Genomic DNA, 22665 nt, shown 5'->3' on the forward strand with positions numbered 1-22665 from the left:
CAAGAATTTGTAATGAACTTCAATTACTAATAGATTATGGTTAATGGGAAATATGTGCAGTAAAGATATGGGTTTTTATATGCGCCTTCTGCTACTCTACAGGGGGGGGGAGAAAGGAGATTTGGTGAGGCATATTTAAACCTACCATTGTGGCATCTCACAGGAGAGATCCACAGAGATTTTCTACCTGTTGCAAGACCACAGGGAAAAGAGAAAGAATACAAAGGAACAGGAAGCGAACAAGGAGTCCCAGCGTAGACAAGGATAGGCATACTTCAGCAGGAAAATAGCATATACACTAGTTCTAAAACAAAGAGAAATGATGGTGTCCCTGCCTCCAGTGTCCAAGTATAATGAATCACCTTTTCTCCAACAGATACAAATCACATTCACTCAGAACCAGATGAGTATCACAATGTACACCCGAGGGTATATATCCCAAGGTATCACAATGTGTGTGTGTGTACACACACACACACACACACACACACACACACACACACACATTGTGATACCTTGGGATATATACCCTGATATATCCTTCTTTTTCCCTTTTGTCATGAATACTTTACAGGCAAAAAGCCTCACAGTAGCTAATCTCATTCTGTAGGATAACTGCATTCACTCAAATTCTCAATTACTTGAAGTTTATCTATGAAGTCCTGTCAGTAACCACAAAAATCATAAAGCAAAATAAATGTGTTAACTACTCATGTTAATATCTTTGGCAAAGAACTGAAGTGGAAAAAATGGAAGCACTGAGGCTCTTGCCTACATTCCCCATCACCTGAATAAGAAACAGTTAATAACCTTCAGCTATCTTTAAAAAAAAATCCCAACTGATAAATGTGTGCTGAAAGGTTACAGTTAGTCATATCCATCACTCTGTAATACAGCAGAAAGAACAGCAATGCCTATTAAATACAGCTTATTTTTACTGTAGTCCAAACAGTCTGGACTGTGTTCATTAAGGAACCACAACAATAGTACAAATATGTTCAATGCAAAAACAAACAAAATAAAAAGAAGCTTTTAAACCTCAGACTGCTGAGGAAAGTGCACACCGTTAGAACATACATTAATCTGCTCCTGCCGACATTTGGGAAACTGACAAGAAGCACTAATGCCATTTTGCCTGTGCAAAAACTGTGAATGTCATTGCCAAGGGATCATCTTAAATCACATCGTTTTGCTACACGCTGATCTGAGCAACGTATGTTTCATTTTGAGGAATGGAGTAGATGAGCCATAGCTTTAACTATCCTGCGTTAGTCAATCAGGTAACTATAGAGAAGAAACATCATCCTATTTAAAAATCCCCTTTGGAAGGTATTTAGGCTGATGGCAGAATAAAACATGCAAATCTTGATCATGTACCAGATGAGGCTAGGAGACATTGAAATGGTGGTGGTGTGGTAGGGAGTTCTGCTGTGTCCTGCTCTTATATTCTCCAAGTATGCACAAGATTAGAGTGGAGAGAGAGAGAAAGCAACAAGATGACCACCCTTAGCACCAAGTTAGTGCTTCATTTGTAAAGCGAGATATACTGGCATACAAATCCTGGGTTTATAGGGGGCAAGCTTTCATTCAGTTGTGAAATACTTTATACCTGTTTAATCATTCTCCCCCACCCCACACCTACCTCATTCATGCTCTCAGCTAATGATACAAGACAGTTGGATTTTGCTGCTTCACAAATCTCTGGAAGCCTTGGATCTGTGAATTGTCACCAGTCAAACTGAAACATGGAATGTCTGAAACATCATTCTTTAGCACTTAGATGCTATCAGTTGCTGAGTACCTTGGCCTAGATACCTTGAATTCTACTGTAGCCTTTGTTCCATAAATCAGGACATCTGTCCTTGATGTTACTTCCTGGAGGCGGGAGGAAAAAACCAGATATGAACCATGGCATGCAGGTCATGGCTTCATGCGTTAGAATATTTGGCATTCCTTATGATTCTTCCTGTAAGTTTTTGCAGGAGTAAGATAGCTGCATTACTTTGTTGTTTCTGTTAATGCAGGGCAGGTGAGCTGTTAAAAGGTTAATTGTGGGTCACCTTCCTTGTTTGCATATAATGGTGTAGTTTTGTATGCTTCTTCCTCCTCTCCTTCCTCCTCCCTTTGCCTTCCAAGCACACAATCTTTTTGGCAGTTGTTTCTTTTATGCAAGGTTAAAATACATTTCCCACCTCATCCCACCCACCTGTGCTTCCCATGTTATCCCTCAACTCCTTCCCTCTATGACACATAAGAAAGCAAGGAAGGAGCTGGGATAAATAGCCATCATGTTTAGTCAACTCAAGTCTGATGGGGTCTCATGTGCGAGTTCTGCATTCCTTCTGAAATCATTGTGAGAAATCGAAGATTTTGAGGCAACTTTGGGGGCTAGTTCACACCATTAGTGATGTGTTATGTGATGGGACTGCTAGTAGCCATAAGCATAAAGTTGATACATCAAGTGATAGCCAGCCATCTCTTATCCCATCTCTTAAATTACATATTATGCACAGGAGGTTGCCCACTGACCCATCGCTCCTACAACATTCCCAATGTTATTAATTGCTTAAACTGTCACAAAGTATACAATAATACTGAACAGGATCCCCCTTTATTTGCAAAGCAACCCTCTCCTTTGTGGCATATCTGGGAGGGTACCTAGTCCTGTATTTGAGTGAATTCTGCAAGTGGACATGACTATCCCAGCACTTCCTTTTATTAAATGTGACTCTTCCACTAGTAAGGAAAACTGTACTTTTCCTCCAAGCAAATAGTTTCCTGGCAATGCCATGCAAACGGTTGACCTGGAGCAAAAATGAAATAAAACTAAAAGTTGGGAATAGAACTTGCTTTTTAAAGTTTTGTAATACCTGGGATAATGGCCACGGAAGTAAGTGAAAGGCATTATTTAGAACTGCCTTTCATGTTCTATATATTTTCACCATAAAGGGTGATCCTTTCAAGGTTGTTATAATACCTTTCCCATCAATCAGAGGAATGTAGACCTGCGATTTTCATTTTTCGAGTTTTGATTAATGATCTCATCACATGGAAGCAGACTGCATACAAGGATAATGGTATGCAACTCAGCAGATTATGTATTAATCTATTAACAGAATTTTAATATGTATTTGTAACAATAGTGTTAAGCAGCTACTGTACAACCACGGACGATTATTTCCTAATTTCATTACACTTTAGTTCATCTACTGACACAGAATTAATAAAAGGTTAAAGTTTTAAAAACATTCCATTGCTAATTGAATACTGAACAGTAATAAGCTACTCTATTTGTTACCTTGGAAAAAATTCATTTGAATCATATTGGGGATTCAACCACTATTGCACTCAGGTTGTTATTGAAAAGATATCTTCCACCTATAATTTGACTGTATTCAAGATTTTTCAGGTCTTCTACAAATTCCTTTTTTAGGTCATGTGGGGCAGTTTGACTGAAATTACAAGTTTCTGTCAAAAAGTCAAGCATAAGCTCCCCCTTTTTGTTTCCTTCAGTAAAACAATCTGTTATGTCCATATTAGATGGAAGGTCATACGACTGATACTTCAGTCCTGCAGCATCAAGTACCTCTTCAATATCCGTGGATGAAACATATAAGCAAAGATCATTAAGAGGCAAGCGAGGACCATATTTCTTCCACAACCTAGCCCAGCCGCTGGTTCCTGGAAAATAAATCATATTACAACATTTTAAAGGACAGGTCGTGCCTTTTGACAAGGTTTCATAATTCTGCTTGAAAAACAGAAGTCCCAAATCTGGAAACAAGTTTGCAACTGTTTCCCAAGATGCAAAGCAAATAGAGATTACCCACTTGCAGAAAAATATTCATTCCCACATGCCATTGTTACACCACTGGTTATGGAAGATCATCCTAGAGCAGTGGTTCTCAACCTTCGGGGGTCGAATGGCCCTTTCACAGGAGTCGCCAAAGACTCTTTGCATCAGAGTTCTACATCTGTAAAATGGATAAATGTTAGGGTTGGGGGTCACCACAAAGTCACGGCATTAGGAAGGTTGAGAACTACTGTCCTAGAGTCCAATGGTGTTCTCTTCTTCCCCTCTCCTTCCCTAGCCGGTAATCAACTGCAAACACTCAGAAGCATTCCAGCATGTGGGTCAATATTTGCACAGGAAGCCAGAGTGTGTAATATATTTTTCCATCCAGTTGCACCTCCTGCCTAGAGCATCAGACCACAAATTTTCTGTTCCACACTAGGATAAAAAGGGAGCTCTGTTGAACCTAGTGCCAAATTCCAATTATGGAGAATGTGTATTTGGACCATGCTTCTGGCTTTCTATCAACTTATGATTATTTAAGTTATTTGGTCATATATTATGTGTTACTTGGTTTTTCTGTTGGGAGCATGAATGCATGACTTGGGAATGCTCCCAAGTCATGCTCATTTCATACCAAATGCCTAATTGCTAGTCACTGACTGTACTAAATCTGTTCCGTTCTATCAAATGCTCAACTGAAAGGAACTATTGCACCTGTTTCCCTTTGAGGTGGTGAATTTCAGTGCAAGTGGATACTAGGACAAACAAGCCACTCGTGCCAGATGCTTATCTATTAAAAAAGTGCACTGCATTTGTTTTTGTATAGCATTTTATTTTGTATGGCTAGCTATTATGCAAAATAATTAAACAATACTACTTAGCACGAATACACAGCAGAAGACTTTATGCAGACAATATACCTAGAGATAAATTGCAGGAAAAATAGATGCAGAAATATACTGAATAGGAAACCAGAATACCAAAATACCTGAGTAGGAAACCAGAATACCTTTCTCTACTGCTCTGACACTATCCATTTGGCGTGTAGATTGCTACTCTCAGGGAATCTCGCTTTCTTCTGCCTTGTACATCCTTCTCTCCACACCACTTCTCCACTTTGCAACCATGAGGGCAGGATGCCAGTCCTGTACCTCCCTCCATCCTAGTCAGTTTAACTAAATTAGGAAAATATATTTACTGTGCCCTATCCAGAAATGGAGTTCCTATAATAAATGAGTAGATTAAAAGGTTCTGAGCAATTTTTCTTCCTAGAACCTACAGATATTAGGTAGGCTTTGCTGCACACAATAGACTTTCTGGCCTCTGCAAAATACATAATCTAACAGATTAATAGTCCAATCCGGGAGAGGGGGATTCCTCTGGAGCCGGGACACCCTGCACTGTTGCGAGTGCTTGTTACACTGGAATAAGGGGAAAATGCGCTACAAAGGGGCAACTTAACTGGACATGTCAGAAGTAGAAACAATAGGGGTCGAACTTCCTCATTACTCACTGCAGTAATGCATGAAAAGCTCTAAAAAGGCCTACTCAGTGGACATACGGATCTTAATTTCTAAAATATAGAACTCCCTAAAATGGTAAATGGGGATAAGCCATTCCCTGAAGAATGCTGAGACCAGATCATGTCATAAAAAGTTTTGTAAGCACAGGTAAATGGGTAGCCAGAGTAACTTGAAAAGAATTGTTGGAATTTGGGGGGGGGGTGGGGGGGGGGGGGGGTGGGGGGGGGGGGGGGTGGGGGGGGGGGGGGGTGGGGGGGGGGGGGGGTGGGGGGGGGGGGGGGTGGGGGGGGGGGGGGGTGGGGGGGGGGGGGGGTGGGGGGGGGGGGGGGTGGGGGGGGGGGGGGGTGGGGGGGGGGGGGGGTGGGGGGGGGGGGGGGTGGGGGGGGGGGGGGGTGGGGGGGGGGGGGGGTGGGGGGGGGGGGGGGTGGGGGGGGGGGGGGGTGGGGGGGGGGGGGGGTGGGGGGGGGGGGGGGTGGGGGGGGGGGGGGGTGGGGGGGGGGGGGGGTGGGGGGGGGGGGGGGTGGGGGGGGGGGGGGGTGGGGGGGGGGGGGGGTGGGGGGGGGGGGGGGTGGGGGGGGGGGGGGGTGGGGGGGGGGGGGGGTGGGGGGGGGGGGGGGTGGGGGGGGGGGGGGGTGGGGGGGGGGGGGGGTGGGGGGGGGGGGGGGTGGGGGGGGGGGGGGGTGGGGGGGGGGGGGGGTGGGGGGGGGGGGGGGTGGGGGGGGGGGGGGGTGGGGGGGGGGGGGGGTGGGGGGGGGGGGGGGTGGGGGGGGGGGGGGGTGGGGGGGGGGGGGGGTGGGGGGGGGGGGGGGTGGGGGGGGGGGGGGGTGGGGGGGGGGGGGGGTGGGGGGGGGGGGGGGTGGGGGGGGGGGGGGGTGGGGGGGGGGGGGGGTGGGGGGGGGGGGGGGTGGGGGGGGGGGGGGGTGGGGGGGGGGGGGGGTGGGGGGGGGGGGGGGTGGGGGGGGGGGGGGGTGGGGGGGGGGGGGGGTGGGGGGGGGGGGGGGTGGGGGGGGGGGGGGGTGGGGGGGGGGGGGGGTGGGGGGGGGGGGGGGTGGGGGGGGGGGGGGGTGGGGGGGGGGGGGGGTGGGGGGGGGGGGGGGTGGGGGGGGGGGGGGGTGGGGGGGGGGGGGGGTGGGGGGGGGGGGGGGTGGGGGGGGGGGGGGGTGGGGGGGGGGGGGGGTGGGGGGGGGGGGGGGTGGGGGGGGGGGGGGGTGGGGGGGGGGGGGGGTGGGGGGGGGGGGGGGTGGGGGGGGGGGGGGGTGGGGGGGGGGGGGGGTGGGGGGGGGGGGGGGTGGGGGGGGGGGGGGGTGGGGGGGGGGGGGGGTGGGGGGGGGGGGGGGTGGGGGGGGGGGGGGGTGGGGGGGGGGGGGGGTGGGGGGGGGGGGGGGTGGGGGGGGGGGGGGGTGGGGGGGGGGGGGGGTGGGGGGGGGGGGGGGTGGGGGGGGGGGGGGGTGGGGGGGGGGGGGGGTGGGGGGGGGGGGGGGTGGGGGGGGGGGGGGGTGGGGGGGGGGGGGGGTGGGGGGGGGGGGGGGTGGGGGGGGGGGGGGGTGGGGGGGGGGGGGGGTGGGGGGGGGGGGGGGTGGGGGGGGGGGGGGGTGGGGGGGGGGGGGGGTGGGGGGGGGGGGGGGTGGGGGGGGGGGGGGGTGGGGGGGGGGGGGGGTGGGGGGGGGGGGGGGTGGGGGGGGGGGGGGGTGGGGGGGGGGGGGGGTGGGGGGGGGGGGGGGTGGGGGGGGGGGGGGGTGGGGGGGGGGGGGGGTGGGGGGGGGGGGGGGTGGGGGGGGGGGGGGGTGGGGGGGGGGGGGGGTGGGGGGGGGGGGGGGTGGGGGGGGGGGGGGGTGGGGGGGGGGGGGGGTGGGGGGGGGGGGGGGTGGGGGGGGGGGGGGGTGGGGGGGGGGGGGGGTGGGGGGGGGGGGGGGTGGGGGGGGGGGGGGGTGGGGGGGGGGGGGGGTGGGGGGGGGGGGGGGTGGGGGGGGGGGGGGGTGGGGGGGGGGGGGGGTGGGGGGGGGGGGGGGTGGGGGGGGGGGGGGGTGGGGGGGGGGGGGGGTGGGGGGGGGGGGGGGTGGGGGGGGGGGGGGGTGGGGGGGGGGGGGGGTGGGGGGGGGGGGGGGTGGGGGGGGGGGGGGGTGGGGGGGGGGGGGGGTGGGGGGGGGGGGGGGTGGGGGGGGGGGGGGGTGGGGGGGGGGGGGGGTGGGGGGGGGGGGGGGTGGGGGGGGGGGGGGGTGGGGGGGGGGGGGGGTGGGGGGGGGGGGGGGTGGGGGGGGGGGGGGGTGGGGGGGGGGGGGGGTGGGGGGGGGGGGGGGTGGGGGGGGGGGGGGGTGGGGGGGGGGGGGGGTGGGGGGGGGGGGGGGTGGGGGGGGGGGGGGGTGGGGGGGGGGGGGGGTGGGGGGGGGGGGGGGTGGGGGGGGGGGGGGGTGGGGGGGGGGGGGGGTGGGGGGGGGGGGGGGTGGGGGGGGGGGGGGGTGGGGGGGGGGGGGGGTGGGGGGGGGGGGGGGTGGGGGGGGGGGGGGGTGGGGGGGGGGGGGGGTGGGGGGGGGGGGGGGTGGGGGGGGGGGGGGGTGGGGGGGGGGGGGGGTGGGGGGGGGGGGGGGTGGGGGGGGGGGGGGGTGGGGGGGGGGGGGGGTGGGGGGGGGGGGGGGTGGGGGGGGGGGGGGGTGGGGGGGGGGGGGGGTGGGGGGGGGGGGGGGTGGGGGGGGGGGGGGGTGGGGGGGGGGGGGGGTGGGGGGGGGGGGGGGTGGGGGGGGGGGGGGGTGGGGGGGGGGGGGGGTGGGGGGGGGGGGGGGTGGGGGGGGGGGGGGGTGGGGGGGGGGGGGGGTGGGGGGGGGGGGGGGTGGGGGGGGGGGGGGGTGGGGGGGGGGGGGGGTGGGGGGGGGGGGGGGTGGGGGGGGGGGGGGGTGGGGGGGGGGGGGGGTGGGGGGGGGGGGGGGTGGGGGGGGGGGGGGGTGGGGGGGGGGGGGGGTGGGGGGGGGGGGGGGTGGGGGGGGGGGGGGGTGGGGGGGGGGGGGGGTGGGGGGGGGGGGGGGTGGGGGGGGGGGGGGGTGGGGGGGGGGGGGGGTGGGGGGGGGGGGGGGTGGGGGGGGGGGGGGGTGGGGGGGGGGGGGGGTGGGGGGGGGGGGGGGTGGGGGGGGGGGGGGGTGGGGGGGGGGGGGGGTGGGGGGGGGGGGGGGTGGGGGGGGGGGGGGGTGGGGGGGGGGGGGGGTGGGGGGGGGGGGGGGTGGGGGGGGGGGGGGGTGGGGGGGGGGGGGGGTGGGGGGGGGGGGGGGTGGGGGGGGGGGGGGGTGGGGGGGGGGGGGGGTGGGGGGGGGGGGGGGTGGGGGGGGGGGGGGGTGGGGGGGGGGGGGGGTGGGGGGGGGGGGGGGTGGGGGGGGGGGGGGGTGGGGGGGGGGGGGGGTGGGGGGGGGGGGGGGTGGGGGGGGGGGGGGGTGGGGGGGGGGGGGGGTGGGGGGGGGGGGGGGTGGGGGGGGGGGGGGGTGGGGGGGGGGGGGGGTGGGGGGGGGGGGGGGTGGGGGGGGGGGGGGGTGGGGGGGGGGGGGGGTGGGGGGGGGGGGGGGTGGGGGGGGGGGGGGGTGGGGGGGGGGGGGGGTGGGGGGGGGGGGGGGTGGGGGGGGGGGGGGGTGGGGGGGGGGGGGGGTGGGGGGGGGGGGGGGTGGGGGGGGGGGGGGGTGGGGGGGGGGGGGGGTGGGGGGGGGGGGGGGTGGGGGGGGGGGGGGGTGGGGGGGGGGGGGGGTGGGGGGGGGGGGGGGTGGGGGGGGGGGGGGGTGGGGGGGGGGGGGGGTGGGGGGGGGGGGGGGTGGGGGGGGGGGGGGGTGGGGGGGGGGGGGGGTGGGGGGGGGGGGGGGTGGGGGGGGGGGGGGGTGGGGGGGGGGGGGGGTGGGGGGGGGGGGGGGTGGGGGGGGGGGGGGGTGGGGGGGGGGGGGGGTGGGGGGGGGGGGGGGTGGGGGGGGGGGGGGGTGGGGGGGGGGGGGGGTGGGGGGGGGGGGGGGTGGGGGGGGGGGGGGGTGGGGGGGGGGGGGGGTGGGGGGGGGGGGGGGTGGGGGGGGGGGGGGGTGGGGGGGGGGGGGGGTGGGGGGGGGGGGGGGTGGGGGGGGGGGGGGGTGGGGGGGGGGGGGGGTGGGGGGGGGGGGGGGTGGGGGGGGGGGGGGGTGGGGGGGGGGGGGGGTGGGGGGGGGGGGGGGTGGGGGGGGGGGGGGGTGGGGGGGGGGGGGGGTGGGGGGGGGGGGGGGTGGGGGGGGGGGGGGGTGGGGGGGGGGGGGGGTGGGGGGGGGGGGGGGTGGGGGGGGGGGGGGGTGGGGGGGGGGGGGGGTGGGGGGGGGGGGGGGTGGGGGGGGGGGGGGGTGGGGGGGGGGGGGGGTGGGGGGGGGGGGGGGTGGGGGGGGGGGGGGGTGGGGGGGGGGGGGGGTGGGGGGGGGGGGGGGTGGGGGGGGGGGGGGGTGGGGGGGGGGGGGGGTGGGGGGGGGGGGGGGTGGGGGGGGGGGGGGGTGGGGGGGGGGGGGGGTGGGGGGGGGGGGGGGTGGGGGGGGGGGGGGGTGGGGGGGGGGGGGGGTGGGGGGGGGGGGGGGTGGGGGGGGGGGGGGGTGGGGGGGGGGGGGGGTGGGGGGGGGGGGGGGTGGGGGGGGGGGGGGGTGGGGGGGGGGGGGGGTGGGGGGGGGGGGGGGTGGGGGGGGGGGGGGGTGGGGGGGGGGGGGGGTGGGGGGGGGGGGGGGTGGGGGGGGGGGGGGGTGGGGGGGGGGGGGGGTGGGGGGGGGGGGGGGTGGGGGGGGGGGGGGGTGGGGGGGGGGGGGGGTGGGGGGGGGGGGGGGTGGGGGGGGGGGGGGGTGGGGGGGGGGGGGGGTGGGGGGGGGGGGGGGTGGGGGGGGGGGGGGGTGGGGGGGGGGGGGGGTGGGGGGGGGGGGGGGTGGGGGGGGGGGGGGGTGGGGGGGGGGGGGGGTGGGGGGGGGGGGGGGTGGGGGGGGGGGGGGGTGGGGGGGGGGGGGGGTGGGGGGGGGGGGGGGTGGGGGGGGGGGGGGGTGGGGGGGGGGGGGGGTGGGGGGGGGGGGGGGTGGGGGGGGGGGGGGGTGGGGGGGGGGGGGGGTGGGGGGGGGGGGGGGTGGGGGGGGGGGGGGGTGGGGGGGGGGGGGGGTGGGGGGGGGGGGGGGTGGGGGGGGGGGGGGGTGGGGGGGGGGGGGGGTGGGGGGGGGGGGGGGTGGGGGGGGGGGGGGGTGGGGGGGGGGGGGGGTGGGGGGGGGGGGGGGTGGGGGGGGGGGGGGGTGGGGGGGGGGGGGGGTGGGGGGGGGGGGGGGTGGGGGGGGGGGGGGGTGGGGGGGGGGGGGGGTGGGGGGGGGGGGGGGTGGGGGGGGGGGGGGGTGGGGGGGGGGGGGGGTGGGGGGGGGGGGGGGTGGGGGGGGGGGGGGGTGGGGGGGGGGGGGGGTGGGGGGGGGGGGGGGTGGGGGGGGGGGGGGGTGGGGGGGGGGGGGGGTGGGGGGGGGGGGGGGTGGGGGGGGGGGGGGGTGGGGGGGGGGGGGGGTGGGGGGGGGGGGGGGTGGGGGGGGGGGGGGGTGGGGGGGGGGGGGGGTGGGGGGGGGGGGGGGTGGGGGGGGGGGGGGGTGGGGGGGGGGGGGGGTGGGGGGGGGGGGGGGTGGGGGGGGGGGGGGGTGGGGGGGGGGGGGGGTGGGGGGGGGGGGGGGTGGGGGGGGGGGGGGGTGGGGGGGGGGGGGGGTGGGGGGGGGGGGGGGTGGGGGGGGGGGGGGGTGGGGGGGGGGGGGGGTGGGGGGGGGGGGGGGTGGGGGGGGGGGGGGGTGGGGGGGGGGGGGGGTGGGGGGGGGGGGGGGTGGGGGGGGGGGGGGGTGGGGGGGGGGGGGGGTGGGGGGGGGGGGGGGTGGGGGGGGGGGGGGGTGGGGGGGGGGGGGGGTGGGGGGGGGGGGGGGTGGGGGGGGGGGGGGGTGGGGGGGGGGGGGGGTGGGGGGGGGGGGGGGTGGGGGGGGGGGGGGGTGGGGGGGGGGGGGGGTGGGGGGGGGGGGGGGTGGGGGGGGGGGGGGGTGGGGGGGGGGGGGGGTGGGGGGGGGGGGGGGTGGGGGGGGGGGGGGGTGGGGGGGGGGGGGGGTGGGGGGGGGGGGGGGTGGGGGGGGGGGGGGGTGGGGGGGGGGGGGGGTGGGGGGGGGGGGGGGTGGGGGGGGGGGGGGGTGGGGGGGGGGGGGGGTGGGGGGGGGGGGGGGTGGGGGGGGGGGGGGGTGGGGGGGGGGGGGGGTGGGGGGGGGGGGGGGTGGGGGGGGGGGGGGGTGGGGGGGGGGGGGGGTGGGGGGGGGGGGGGGTGGGGGGGGGGGGGGGTGGGGGGGGGGGGGGGTGGGGGGGGGGGGGGGTGGGGGGGGGGGGGGGTGGGGGGGGGGGGGGGTGGGGGGGGGGGGGGGTGGGGGGGGGGGGGGGTGGGGGGGGGGGGGGGTGGGGGGGGGGGGGGGTGGGGGGGGGGGGGGGTGGGGGGGGGGGGGGGTGGGGGGGGGGGGGGGTGGGGGGGGGGGGGGGTGGGGGGGGGGGGGGGTGGGGGGGGGGGGGGGTGGGGGGGGGGGGGGGTGGGGGGGGGGGGGGGTGGGGGGGGGGGGGGGTGGGGGGGGGGGGGGGTGGGGGGGGGGGGGGGTGGGGGGGGGGGGGGGTGGGGGGGGGGGGGGGTGGGGGGGGGGGGGGGTGGGGGGGGGGGGGGGTGGGGGGGGGGGGGGGTGGGGGGGGGGGGGGGTGGGGGGGGGGGGGGGTGGGGGGGGGGGGGGGTGGGGGGGGGGGGGGGTGGGGGGGGGGGGGGGTGGGGGGGGGGGGGGGTGGGGGGGGGGGGGGGTGGGGGGGGGGGGGGGTGGGGGGGGGGGGGGGTGGGGGGGGGGGGGGGTGGGGGGGGGGGGGGGTGGGGGGGGGGGGGGGTGGGGGGGGGGGGGGGTGGGGGGGGGGGGGGGTGGGGGGGGGGGGGGGTGGGGGGGGGGGGGGGTGGGGGGGGGGGGGGGTGGGGGGGGGGGGGGGTGGGGGGGGGGGGGGGTGGGGGGGGGGGGGGGTGGGGGGGGGGGGGGGTGGGGGGGGGGGGGGGTGGGGGGGGGGGGGGGTGGGGGGGGGGGGGGGTGGGGGGGGGGGGGGGTGGGGGGGGGGGGGGGTGGGGGGGGGGGGGGGTGGGGGGGGGGGGGGGTGGGGGGGGGGGGGGGTGGGGGGGGGGGGGGGTGGGGGGGGGGGGGGGTGGGGGGGGGGGGGGGTGGGGGGGGGGGGGGGTGGGGGGGGGGGGGGGTGGGGGGGGGGGGGGGTGGGGGGGGGGGGGGGTGGGGGGGGGGGGGGGTGGGGGGGGGGGGGGGTGGGGGGGGGGGGGGGTGGGGGGGGGGGGGGGTGGGGGGGGGGGGGGGTGGGGGGGGGGGGGGGTGGGGGGGGGGGGGGGTGGGGGGGGGGGGGGGTGGGGGGGGGGGGGGGTGGGGGGGGGGGGGGGTGGGGGGGGGGGGGGGTGGGGGGGGGGGGGGGTGGGGGGGGGGGGGGGTGGGGGGGGGGGGGGGTGGGGGGGGGGGGGGGTGGGGGGGGGGGGGGGTGGGGGGGGGGGGGGGTGGGGGGGGGGGGGGGTGGGGGGGGGGGGGGGTGGGGGGGGGGGGGGGTGGGGGGGGGGGGGGGTGGGGGGGGGGGGGGGTGGGGGGGGGGGGGGGTGGGGGGGGGGGGGGGTGGGGGGGGGGGGGGGTGGGGGGGGGGGGGGGTGGGGGGGGGGGGGGGTGGGGGGGGGGGGGGGTGGGGGGGGGGGGGGGTGGGGGGGGGGGGGGGTGGGGGGGGGGGGGGGTGGGGGGGGGGGGGGGTGGGGGGGGGGGGGGGTGGGGGGGGGGGGGGGTGGGGGGGGGGGGGGGTGGGGGGGGGGGGGGGTGGGGGGGGGGGGGGGTGGGGGGGGGGGGGGGTGGGGGGGGGGGGGGGTGGGGGGGGGGGGGGGTGGGGGGGGGGGGGGGTGGGGGGGGGGGGGGGTGGGGGGGGGGGGGGGTGGGGGGGGGGGGGGGTGGGGGGGGGGGGGGGTGGGGGGGGGGGGGGGTGGGGGGGGGGGGGGGTGGGGGGGGGGGGGGGTGGGGGGGGGGGGGGGTGGGGGGGGGGGGGGGTGGGGGGGGGGGGGGGTGGGGGGGGGGGGGGGTGGGGGGGGGGGGGGGTGGGGGGGGGGGGGGGTGGGGGGGGGGGGGGGTGGGGGGGGGGGGGGGTGGGGGGGGGGGGGGGTGGGGGGGGGGGGGGGTGGGGGGGGGGGGGGGTGGGGGGGGGGGGGGGTGGGGGGGGGGGGGGGTGGGGGGGGGGGGGGGTGGGGGGGGGGGGGGGTGGGGGGGGGGGGGGGTGGGGGGGGGGGGGGGTGGGGGGGGGGGGGGGTGGGGGGGGGGGGGGGTGGGGGGGGGGGGGGGTGGGGGGGGGGGGGGGTGGGGGGGGGGGGGGGTGGGGGGGGGGGGGGGTGGGGGGGGGGGGGGGTGGGGGGGGGGGGGGGTGGGGGGGGGGGGGGGTGGGGGGGGGGGGGGGTGGGGGGGGGGGGGGGTGGGGGGGGGGGGGGGTGGGGGGGGGGGGGGGTGGGGGGGGGGGGGGGTGGGGGGGGGGGGGGGTGGGGGGGGGGGGGGGTGGGGGGGGGGGGGGGTGGGGGGGGGGGGGGGTGGGGGGGGGGGGGGGTGGGGGGGGGGGGGGGTGGGGGGGGGGGGGGGTGGGGGGGGGGGGGGGTGGGGGGGGGGGGGGGTGGGGGGGGGGGGGGGTGGGGGGGGGGGGGGGTGGGGGGGGGGGGGGGTGGGGGGGGGGGGGGGTGGGGGGGGGGGGGGGTGGGGGGGGGGGGGGGTGGGGGGGGGGGGGGGTGGGGGGGGGGGGGGGTGGGGGGGGGGGGGGGTGGGGGGGGGGGGGGGTGGGGGGGGGGGGGGGTGGGGGGGGGGGGGGGTGGGGGGGGGGGGGGGTGGGGGGGGGGGGGGGTGGGGGGGGGGGGGGGTGGGGGGGGGGGGGGGTGGGGGGGGGGGGGGGTGGGGGGGGGGGGGGGTGGGGGGGGGGGGGGGTGGGGGGGGGGGGGGGTGGGGGGGGGGGGGGGTGGGGGGGGGGGGGGGTGGGGGGGGGGGGGGGTGGGGGGGGGGGGGGGTGGGGGGGGGGGGGGGTGGGGGGGGGGGGGGGTGGGGGGGGGGGGGGGTGGGGGGGGGGGGGGGTGGGGGGGGGGGGGGGTGGGGGGGGGGGGGGGTGGGGGGGGGGGGGGGTGGGGGGGGGGGGGGGTGGGGGGGGGGGGGGGTGGGGGGGGGGGGGGGTGGGGGGGGGGGGGGGTGGGGGGGGGGGGGGGTGGGGGGGGGGGGGGGTGGGGGGGGGGGGGGGTGGGGGGGGGGGGGGGTGGGGGGGGGGGGGGGTGGGGGGGGGGGGGGGTGGGGGGGGGGGGGGGTGGGGGGGGGGGGGGGTGGGGGGGGGGGGGGGTGGGGGGGGGGGGGGGTGGGGGGGGGGGGGGGTGGGGGGGGGGGGGGGTGGGGGGGGGGGGGGGTGGGGGGGGGGGGGGGTGGGGGGGGGGGGGGGTGGGGGGGGGGGGGGGTGGGGGGGGGGGGGGGTGGGGGGGGGGGGGGGTGGGGGGGGGGGGGGGTGGGGGGGGGGGGGGGTGGGGGGGGGGGGGGGTGGGGGGGGGGGGGGGTGGGGGGGGGGGGGGGTGGGGGGGGGGGGGGGTGGGGGGGGGGGGGGGTGGGGGGGGGGGGGGGTGGGGGGGGGGGGGGGTGGGGGGGGGGGGGGGTGGGGGGGGGGGGGGGTGGGGGGGGGGGGGGGTGGGGGGGGGGGGGGGTGGGGGGGGGGGGGGGTGGGGGGGGGGGGGGGTGGGGGGGGGGGGGGGTGGGGGGGGGGGGGGGTGGGGGGGGGGGGGGGTGGGGGGGGGGGGGGGTGGGGGGGGGGGGGGGTGGGGGGGGGGGGGGGTGGGGGGGGGGGGGGGTGGGGGGGGGGGGGGGTGGGGGGGGGGGGGGGTGGGGGGGGGGGGGGGTGGGGGGGGGGGGGGGTGGGGGGGGGGGGGGGTGGGGGGGGGGGGGGGTGGGGGGGGGGGGGGGTGGGGGGGGGGGGGGGTGGGGGGGGGGGGGGGTGGGGGGGGGGGGGGGTGGGGGGGGGGGGGGGTGGGGGGGGGGGGGGGTGGGGGGGGGGGGGGGTGGGGGGGGGGGGGGGTGGGGGGGGGGGGGGGTGGGGGGGGGGGGGGGTGGGGGGGGGGGGGGGGGGGGGGGGGGGGGGGGGGGGGGGGGGGGGGGGGGGGGGGGGGGGGGGTGGGGGCCCACAGTGGCAAGAAAGATATCCTTGTAAAGATCTACTAATCTAAGGTACACTGATAAAACCCAGTAGAGAAAAATATATTAGCAGAAGCAGTGGGAAGTGAAACCAAGCGAATCCATTTATTTGGTACGCTCAGTGGCATGATTCAGCATTTCAGATGTGAATCACTTACAAAAGGCAAAAGCCACCAGCCCCATTGGGTAGGAAAGCAATAAATTTAGGTCTAATGAGGGCTTGCTGAGAGGTATGACTGCAAATCCCCATTGCGAATAAAGCCATTTGCCTGCCTTTTTGGAAAGCACTATATCTTTAAACGCTTTGCTTCTGAACCATAAACACTCCAGTGGTTTGAAATCGATGCAGCACAACAAATTTGTGTATTTTTCCCCTTCTTTCCACCTGGTGGAAAATGAATGCCAAACACTAATTGCAGAAAATGTGCTGGTCTTAGTGTTCTGTGACTCAATGCCATTTCTGAACTGAAGCAATTATACACTACCTGACTGGCACATTATTATAATCACTCCCTGTAGATGCAACAAAATGGCGCTACTTTTGTTTTTCAAGACTTTGTTGTGAACTGAATGAAAGAGAATATGTGTGAGTGGAGGAGGTTAATATCTTAAAAACAATACTGCATAACTCTTCAGCTATGCCCTGGTCTTGTTGACAAGCCAAAGGTGGGAGGAACTCTATACAGTGGGCCACATTGCATATCTGTTTTGGCCTTTTTAGCAGTCACTTGTTTTATTAACACATCCTATTATTTCTGTAGCGGAAATTACATTCAATACCATCTACTGGAAACTCCCACCTGGACAAGCTCCACTGAAAAGAATAGTAGTTGGTATAGAAGTGCAACAAGGGATGTTTTGATGGATTGTGAACCTGTCCTTTATTTATTTCCTAAGGGGGAGGGTTATTTCAAAACTGTGTTTCTTCTGTAAAGTTCCTATTTACTGTGTAGTTATTTTTATGCTTTCAGCAGTGTTTCCCCTTAACCCTGTACTTTCCTCAATAGTCTCTGTTCCTCATCTTTAATTTCTACTTATTTCTCCTCTTTATCTTTCCTCTTGGAGCTGCAGGCCTACACAGAGAATTTTCTCTTGATCTCACACACGGGAGGAGGGGACAAAGGAAGGTATGGCTGGCAGCGTGCCAGTGCACAACATCAATTCCAGCACAAAACCATAACTGACGTTATCCCATCAGGACAACAGTCTAGGTTTTTCTTGAAACACTATGGTTGAACTATAGCATTTGGGCAAATCCTTCAGTACCCCCATGATGATGTCACTTCTGGTTTTGTACGAGTAGTGATGTTAATCCATGCACCTGCCTCTCAACTGCTTCCAGGGATTTGCCAGCTGTAGATGACAACCCTATGGCCTACTTTTCTCATTGTTACCCAGTTGAAGCTTGTGACAATGGAGAACTTGCAGCTGCATCTGAGGCCTGGATCTGAGGTCTTCCTGGCACTAATGGACATTGTCATGAGTATGTTCAACGTCCAGTTTTCAGTCATGAGGCCATTGACACAAACCTTCTTTCCTGCCCCATTAATCTCAGTCCTGGTCTAAACATTCAGAAGTATGAGGTGGAAGAATGCTGAGGGTTAGAACAGACCATACCACTTCAGCCTGCAGATGAGCAATTGCATTTTTCCAAGTGCCCCTGAATTAGTCATTCCCTGCAAGTAGAAAACAAGCAGAGCTCTGCTTCAGTTTTATTTTAATTGAAGGGATTTTTTTTATGGAGATAGCATTAAACTGTATGTTTTCATATCTGCAGTCTGAAGTGGCACTGCCCATTCTATCGCCCTCAGAAGACTACCACCTCATTGATAGCATGTATAAAATGACCTCAGCAAGATCTATTTGGGAAAGGGAGATATTGTACAAAGGGCTTGCAATGGGGTTTTGTGACAGGGAGCCTTGTTGGTGGGACTATGGTACATCACAAGAGGAACCAATTTGGAAGTGGAAAGGAGTTATATTAAAAAAATTTTTTGAAGGAATTTAAGATTCATTTTAAAATATTTTGTTTTAATCAGTGCTGGGAGAGTTAGCCCATCACCTATTCTTTGTGATATAAATTCTCCATTTCTCTTCAGGACATTTGCGTGTGGGAGAATGAGTTTTAAAATCCCACTGAAATCAATGGCCTAACTCTCCCATTAAACTCTAACATTAAACTCTCGAAAGTGCTTAGGTTTGGCAGGTTGCACTTTTCAGATTTACAATAAGCACTAATCCTGCTGTGTGTAATGTTCAGTTTCCTCCGCTCTCTTGGAACTGCAACCAAATGAATGTATAAATATCACTTCCTCTCCAAGACTGACGATCACACGAGTTCATTTTTGGAGTCTCAAATAACCAGTGTCAGACGGCATTATAGCATTAAACAAAATGGAGCAGTCAGCAGAGAAAACGAGCCCGCCAAATAGCACAACAGAGCATCACTGTATCTATTAGCTTAATGTCACATGTATTCAGGTGTTACAATATCTGAGATTCTGAAAATGTGTAGCAGGTTAATGAGTCCATTAGCGGCAATTGGGCTCCATACATGAGTTACATTTCAAATCTGTTCCCTATCCTGTTTGTAACAATTGTTGTGACATTTGGGTACATTTTTTTTAACAAAGGAAGCTTACAGAACTAATGAAACATACAGGGTTCTGTTTTAGGAACTTTATAAAGCTATTTCATTGTTTTGTGAATACTTTCAAAGTTTGTATTTCTGATACAGCTAAATTGTTTTTTGGTCATCAAACCCCATTCAAGAGACATCTATACAACCAGAGATGATTATCTCTTTCCTCATAGAAATAGTCTCTTCCAGAAAACTGGCAACTGAGCTCTAATATTGCAGCATAACCAGATTATTTTACAGAGACATCACTGCTCCATGCTACTATTTTACAGAGACATCACTGCTCCATGCTAGAAACTGTCAGATCTTGTTTCCCAACACAAATGTTACCTAACAATGGTTCTTAGCCTTTAGGAGCACTTGTAAGCAGAGGCATATCCTAGGGGTGGATTCCCCAGGTGCCATTTTGTCAGTGGCTCTGCCTCCTGTGACAGCCATTTTGTTCTTGTACAAAGAACCCTTTCAGAATTCCAGAATTGCCCACAGAAATAAGGAGGTTGGGGACCTCTGGACTAGAGATTATTTTACAGAGACATCACTGCTCCATGCTACTATTTTACAGAGACATCACTGCTCCATGCTAGAAACTGTCAGATCTTGTTTCCCAACACAAATGTTACCTAACAATGGTTCTTAGCCTTTAGGAGCACTTGTAAGCAGAGGCATATCCTAGGGGTGGATTCCCCAGGTGCCACTCACTTGGGTCATGTGGGGGGGCACGTTTGGCTGCCCACCAACCCCTCTTTCTTCCCTGCAGGCCAGGAAGATGGCTGGAGTGTCCCCCTTGTGTTAGGCAGGTGGGCAAGAGTGCGGGCCGGTGGGTGACTCAAGAATAGATGGGCAGGAGGGTGAGCAGGTAGGCAAAAGAGCAGTTGGGCAGGGAACTTGAGTGTAGGTAGGGCAAGTGGGCAAGACAGTGATCAGGCAGGCAACTTGGAGGAAGGTGGGGTGGGCAAATGAGAGAGCAGGTGGACAAGAGAGCAGGTAAGTGAGCAATTTGAGAGTAAGTTAGGTGTGTGAGCAAGAGGGCAAGCTTGCAACTCAAGAGTAGGTAGGTGCACTCCACCCAGGATTTAAGATCTGCGGGCCAGATCTCTGAAGGTCTCTGCTGGAGGGAAAAGTGATTCTCCATAGGAGGCTTCTTTCTATCTTTTGCAATGATTCCAATCTCTGATGTCTTCCCCTCTCCACCCAATCCCCTAGCCTTCCCTTTTGCAAAGAGAAATCCATGCAAGCTTTTAGTTTAACTGCAGAGCCAGTCCATCAGAGCAAGCAGGCAGTGCAGCCACATGGATCTCTAAGGTGCAAATGGGGGCCCAACATGGTTCCTGTAACCCAGGGGAAGAAGCATTCATGCCTTCAATGAACCTCAATGCAGTCCGTGTGTTGCAAAAGGTCTGAAAAACCCTCTCACTTCTCCAAGTCTTGAGGAGATGGAAGAGTAATGAGTCCTTAGAAGATCTGGTAATGAGATGGAATGAGAATGGGACAGAAACAGAAGGGAGAGGAGTTTGCCACTGAATCCATAAGTTATCTTATAACTTCTGGCTGAAAAACAGAGGCATGGGGTGGGGAGGGGGGTGTCACTTGCAGGGGCACTTGATTCAAAATGTGGCACTTCCCTAGGATACATGTTACTTTTTTAAAAAAAGTTGAGGTTTAGTTTGGAGAGAGGTTAGTTTTTTTAGGGCTACAGAATTATTGTTATTTTTGTCTTTCCCTTACAAGCTTTACTGTCATTTTACAAGCTTTACTGTTGTTATCATCATCAACCATTGCTCTCTTTGCACATGCATGGTAAATGTCAAATTTCAAACTGAAATTCATACAATGTGTTTTGTTCCCATATTTCCATCCATATCTAGTGGGAGAAGGGCAGAGGATAATAGTACTAAAGTTGCTGGCTTGGAATGATGCATAATGGACGGGATGTCTTAACATGTTCTGCTCTCGGAAACATTTCCATAATTGTGATGTTGTTTGAAATAGGCAAGCACATATTGCAAGTAATTCCCTCCAAATTAGCCAAGCTATCATAATACAAAATAGATTTACCGGTGTGATCAACAGTTCCCATCCAGTGACTAAAATTGAAATATTTTTTGGCATTAAAGAGAACAAAAATAAATTTTGGGAAGATTTTTAAAAATGTCTTATTTTGAGGGTAATTTTTTTTAAAAAAAGCAATATTCAACCACGAATAACAGTTAAATTAAAATAACAGTTATTCAAAAGATGGGTGTTGAATGTTTGTGTGTGGGGGGAATGCAATTTCAGTTCTTGCCCCAGGCACTGTTATCTGTAGATATGCCTCTTCTTGTAAGCTGTTTCTGTAAGGCAGTTCAGTTTCTGTAAGGCAGTTCTCTCCTGTTTCTAGTTATTTTAAAATTACCCCTCTTGTTTCCTGTTCTTCTGAGTGTGTGGCTGCAACTCCTATGGCAGCCATTTTGTCAGTGGCTCTGCCTCCTGTGACAGCCATTTTGTTCTTGTACAAAGAACCCTTTCAGAATTCCAGAATTGCCCACAGAAATAAGGAGGTTGGGGACCTCTGGACTAGAGAATAATCCCAACCTCCCTATCCCTGTTGAAAAAGTTGATCATTCCCAATTTATTGTCATATAGATTGTAAATTACTTGTCATTTATTAAGAAATGTATATAAAATGGGAAGGGAATATTTATCTATCTATTAATTATATATTTGATTTTTAAACCACCCTTCCCCAAAGGGATATCTTACATCCCATGGTACATCTCCATGAAAGGAAGATATTTCCATCATCAGGTTAGAACCTCTTTGCCTCTACTGCAATGCAGATTAACGCCCTCCAATGGTGCTGCTGGGGGAACTGGGGATTACTATGAGGGGACAGCAGAAGATCTGTAATAAGAAAGGAGCATCAGTCGGCCTTCTATTAGTGGAAATTGCCCATGGGATCCAACACACTGTGTTTTTATATTTCTGTATAGTTTATCTCAAAGGTTTATGCATTGGCCACAAGTATACCATGTATTTTTATTTAATTTTTATATTCAAATCTATGGAGCCATATAAGAAAGGTCAACCAAATACCCTTCTACTGACTCTGGATTAACTCCAGCTGAGAATCCCATCCTCAAAGAGCATTTGTGCTCCATTTAATTTTCAATTTTATGTTTCTTTTAATTCTCGGGAGCCAATTTGAAAGCCATATTTGGAAAGTAGATCAAAACTGGGATAGATGGATGCCTGTGAAATATATAGACAGCCCTACATATAATCGCTTAAAGAACAGAAGTTTTCAATTGTCAGATATTCAGAAAGTTTTTCGATGAGAGTATCGTTGGGAGGTACCTAACACAGCAAATTTGCTGAAGCTAAAGAGATCCAACTCTGGGAAATCTTTCCCAGTTAATGGGAAATCGTCATGGAATCCCCTCCACTATTCACTATTATGAGTTCCATGATAAAATAAAGGTAGGGTTATGGATACAATTAGTCCTAAAATGAAATTAAGTATGTACGTTAACTGAGTCTGGATATAAATGATATTCATAGCTAGGGAACAGGTGTTATCTTCCTTGTAGTCATGTTTATTACTAATGACCCATGTGGAGACTTAGGAAGCTCCTACATCAGGGGAATCCACATCTCACCACTAAAGTGATGAGCCTTCTTTAGATCTCAGCTATAGGTATGAATACAGGATATATGGCTAATTATTTAATCTGCTGCAGTGCTACAGCCCTATGTGTGCTTACTTGAGAATCAACCCCATTAAACTCAGGTGAATTTTATCCAATGTGTAAAAGAAAGAAAGAAAGAAAGAAAGAAAGAAAGAAAGAAAGAAAGAAAGAAAGAAAGAAAGAAAGAAAGAAAGAAAGAAAGAAAGAAAGAAAGAAAGAAAGAAAGAAAGAAAGAAAGAAAGAAAGAAAGAAAGAAAGAAAGAAAGAAAGAAAGATTTGAAAACAATTACACTGGTCTTTTTTCCCAAATGTAATGTGCGGTTGTGTGTGCCTTCTATTTGTAACCACTGCATTTGATACACATATATTTTCTTAATTATATGATAAATGTTTAGTTGAAGGATGGAGAATTAAATGTTACCCTATGATGAAGGCAGATACATTTGCAGAAACCCACAAGATCATGCAGACCCAGATTTAACCCTGAAGCCAGCATTGGAGAATTCACTCAAAAACACCTACCGGAGACAAGAATAATAAGAAGTTTGGCCCCAGATTCCAAAAGAGCGTGAAAGAAACGAACAGTAGCAGAGATGTCTTTTACATAATACAGCATCTAGGAAGAACAAAAATAATTTCAGTACGAGGCTTTCTTCTGAATATTTTTAAAAACAAATGAAGTGGATTCGGCACAATGTAGAGTGTAGAGTACAATACAAACTGTTGCCAGGGGAAGGGGGGGGGTCCGTCCCCAAAACAAGTTTGCCCTGTTTTATTTCCCTCAACCTGGAATTTTTGAAAATCGCTAAACCATTTATTCTTTTGCGAAATCCTG

The 22665-nt window shown here is 63.6% G+C and overlaps 1 protein-coding gene across 4 annotated transcripts in view; it reads right to left on the minus strand.

Annotated features, from left to right (window-relative positions):
• Nucleotides 1-538: 538 nt before the first annotated feature.
• Nucleotides 539-22665, minus strand: part of LOC125427339 (histamine N-methyltransferase-like) — a 42702-nt gene continuing 20575 nt past the window's right edge. Inside the window, exons 6-8 of one of the 4 annotated variants that reach the window (XM_048486620.1) lie at nt 22353-22446; nt 3587-3681; nt 539-1875 (exon numbers count right to left, since the gene is read on the minus strand). In XM_048486620.1, coding sequence (XP_048342577.1) covers nt 1777-1875; nt 3587-3681; nt 22353-22446 — 288 coding nt within the window. In that variant the 3' untranslated portion in view covers nt 539-1776. Of the gene's footprint in view, nt 1876-3075; nt 3682-22352; nt 22447-22665 lie in introns of those variants that run through there. The other 3 variants (XM_048486622.1, XM_048486619.1, XM_048486621.1) reach the window with 3 other exon arrangements.

The sequence above is a fragment of the Sphaerodactylus townsendi genome, linkage group LG02, assembly GCF_021028975.2.
Source record: "Sphaerodactylus townsendi isolate TG3544 linkage group LG02, MPM_Stown_v2.3, whole genome shotgun sequence".
NCBI lineage: Eukaryota > Metazoa > Chordata > Lepidosauria > Squamata > Sphaerodactylidae > Sphaerodactylus > Sphaerodactylus townsendi.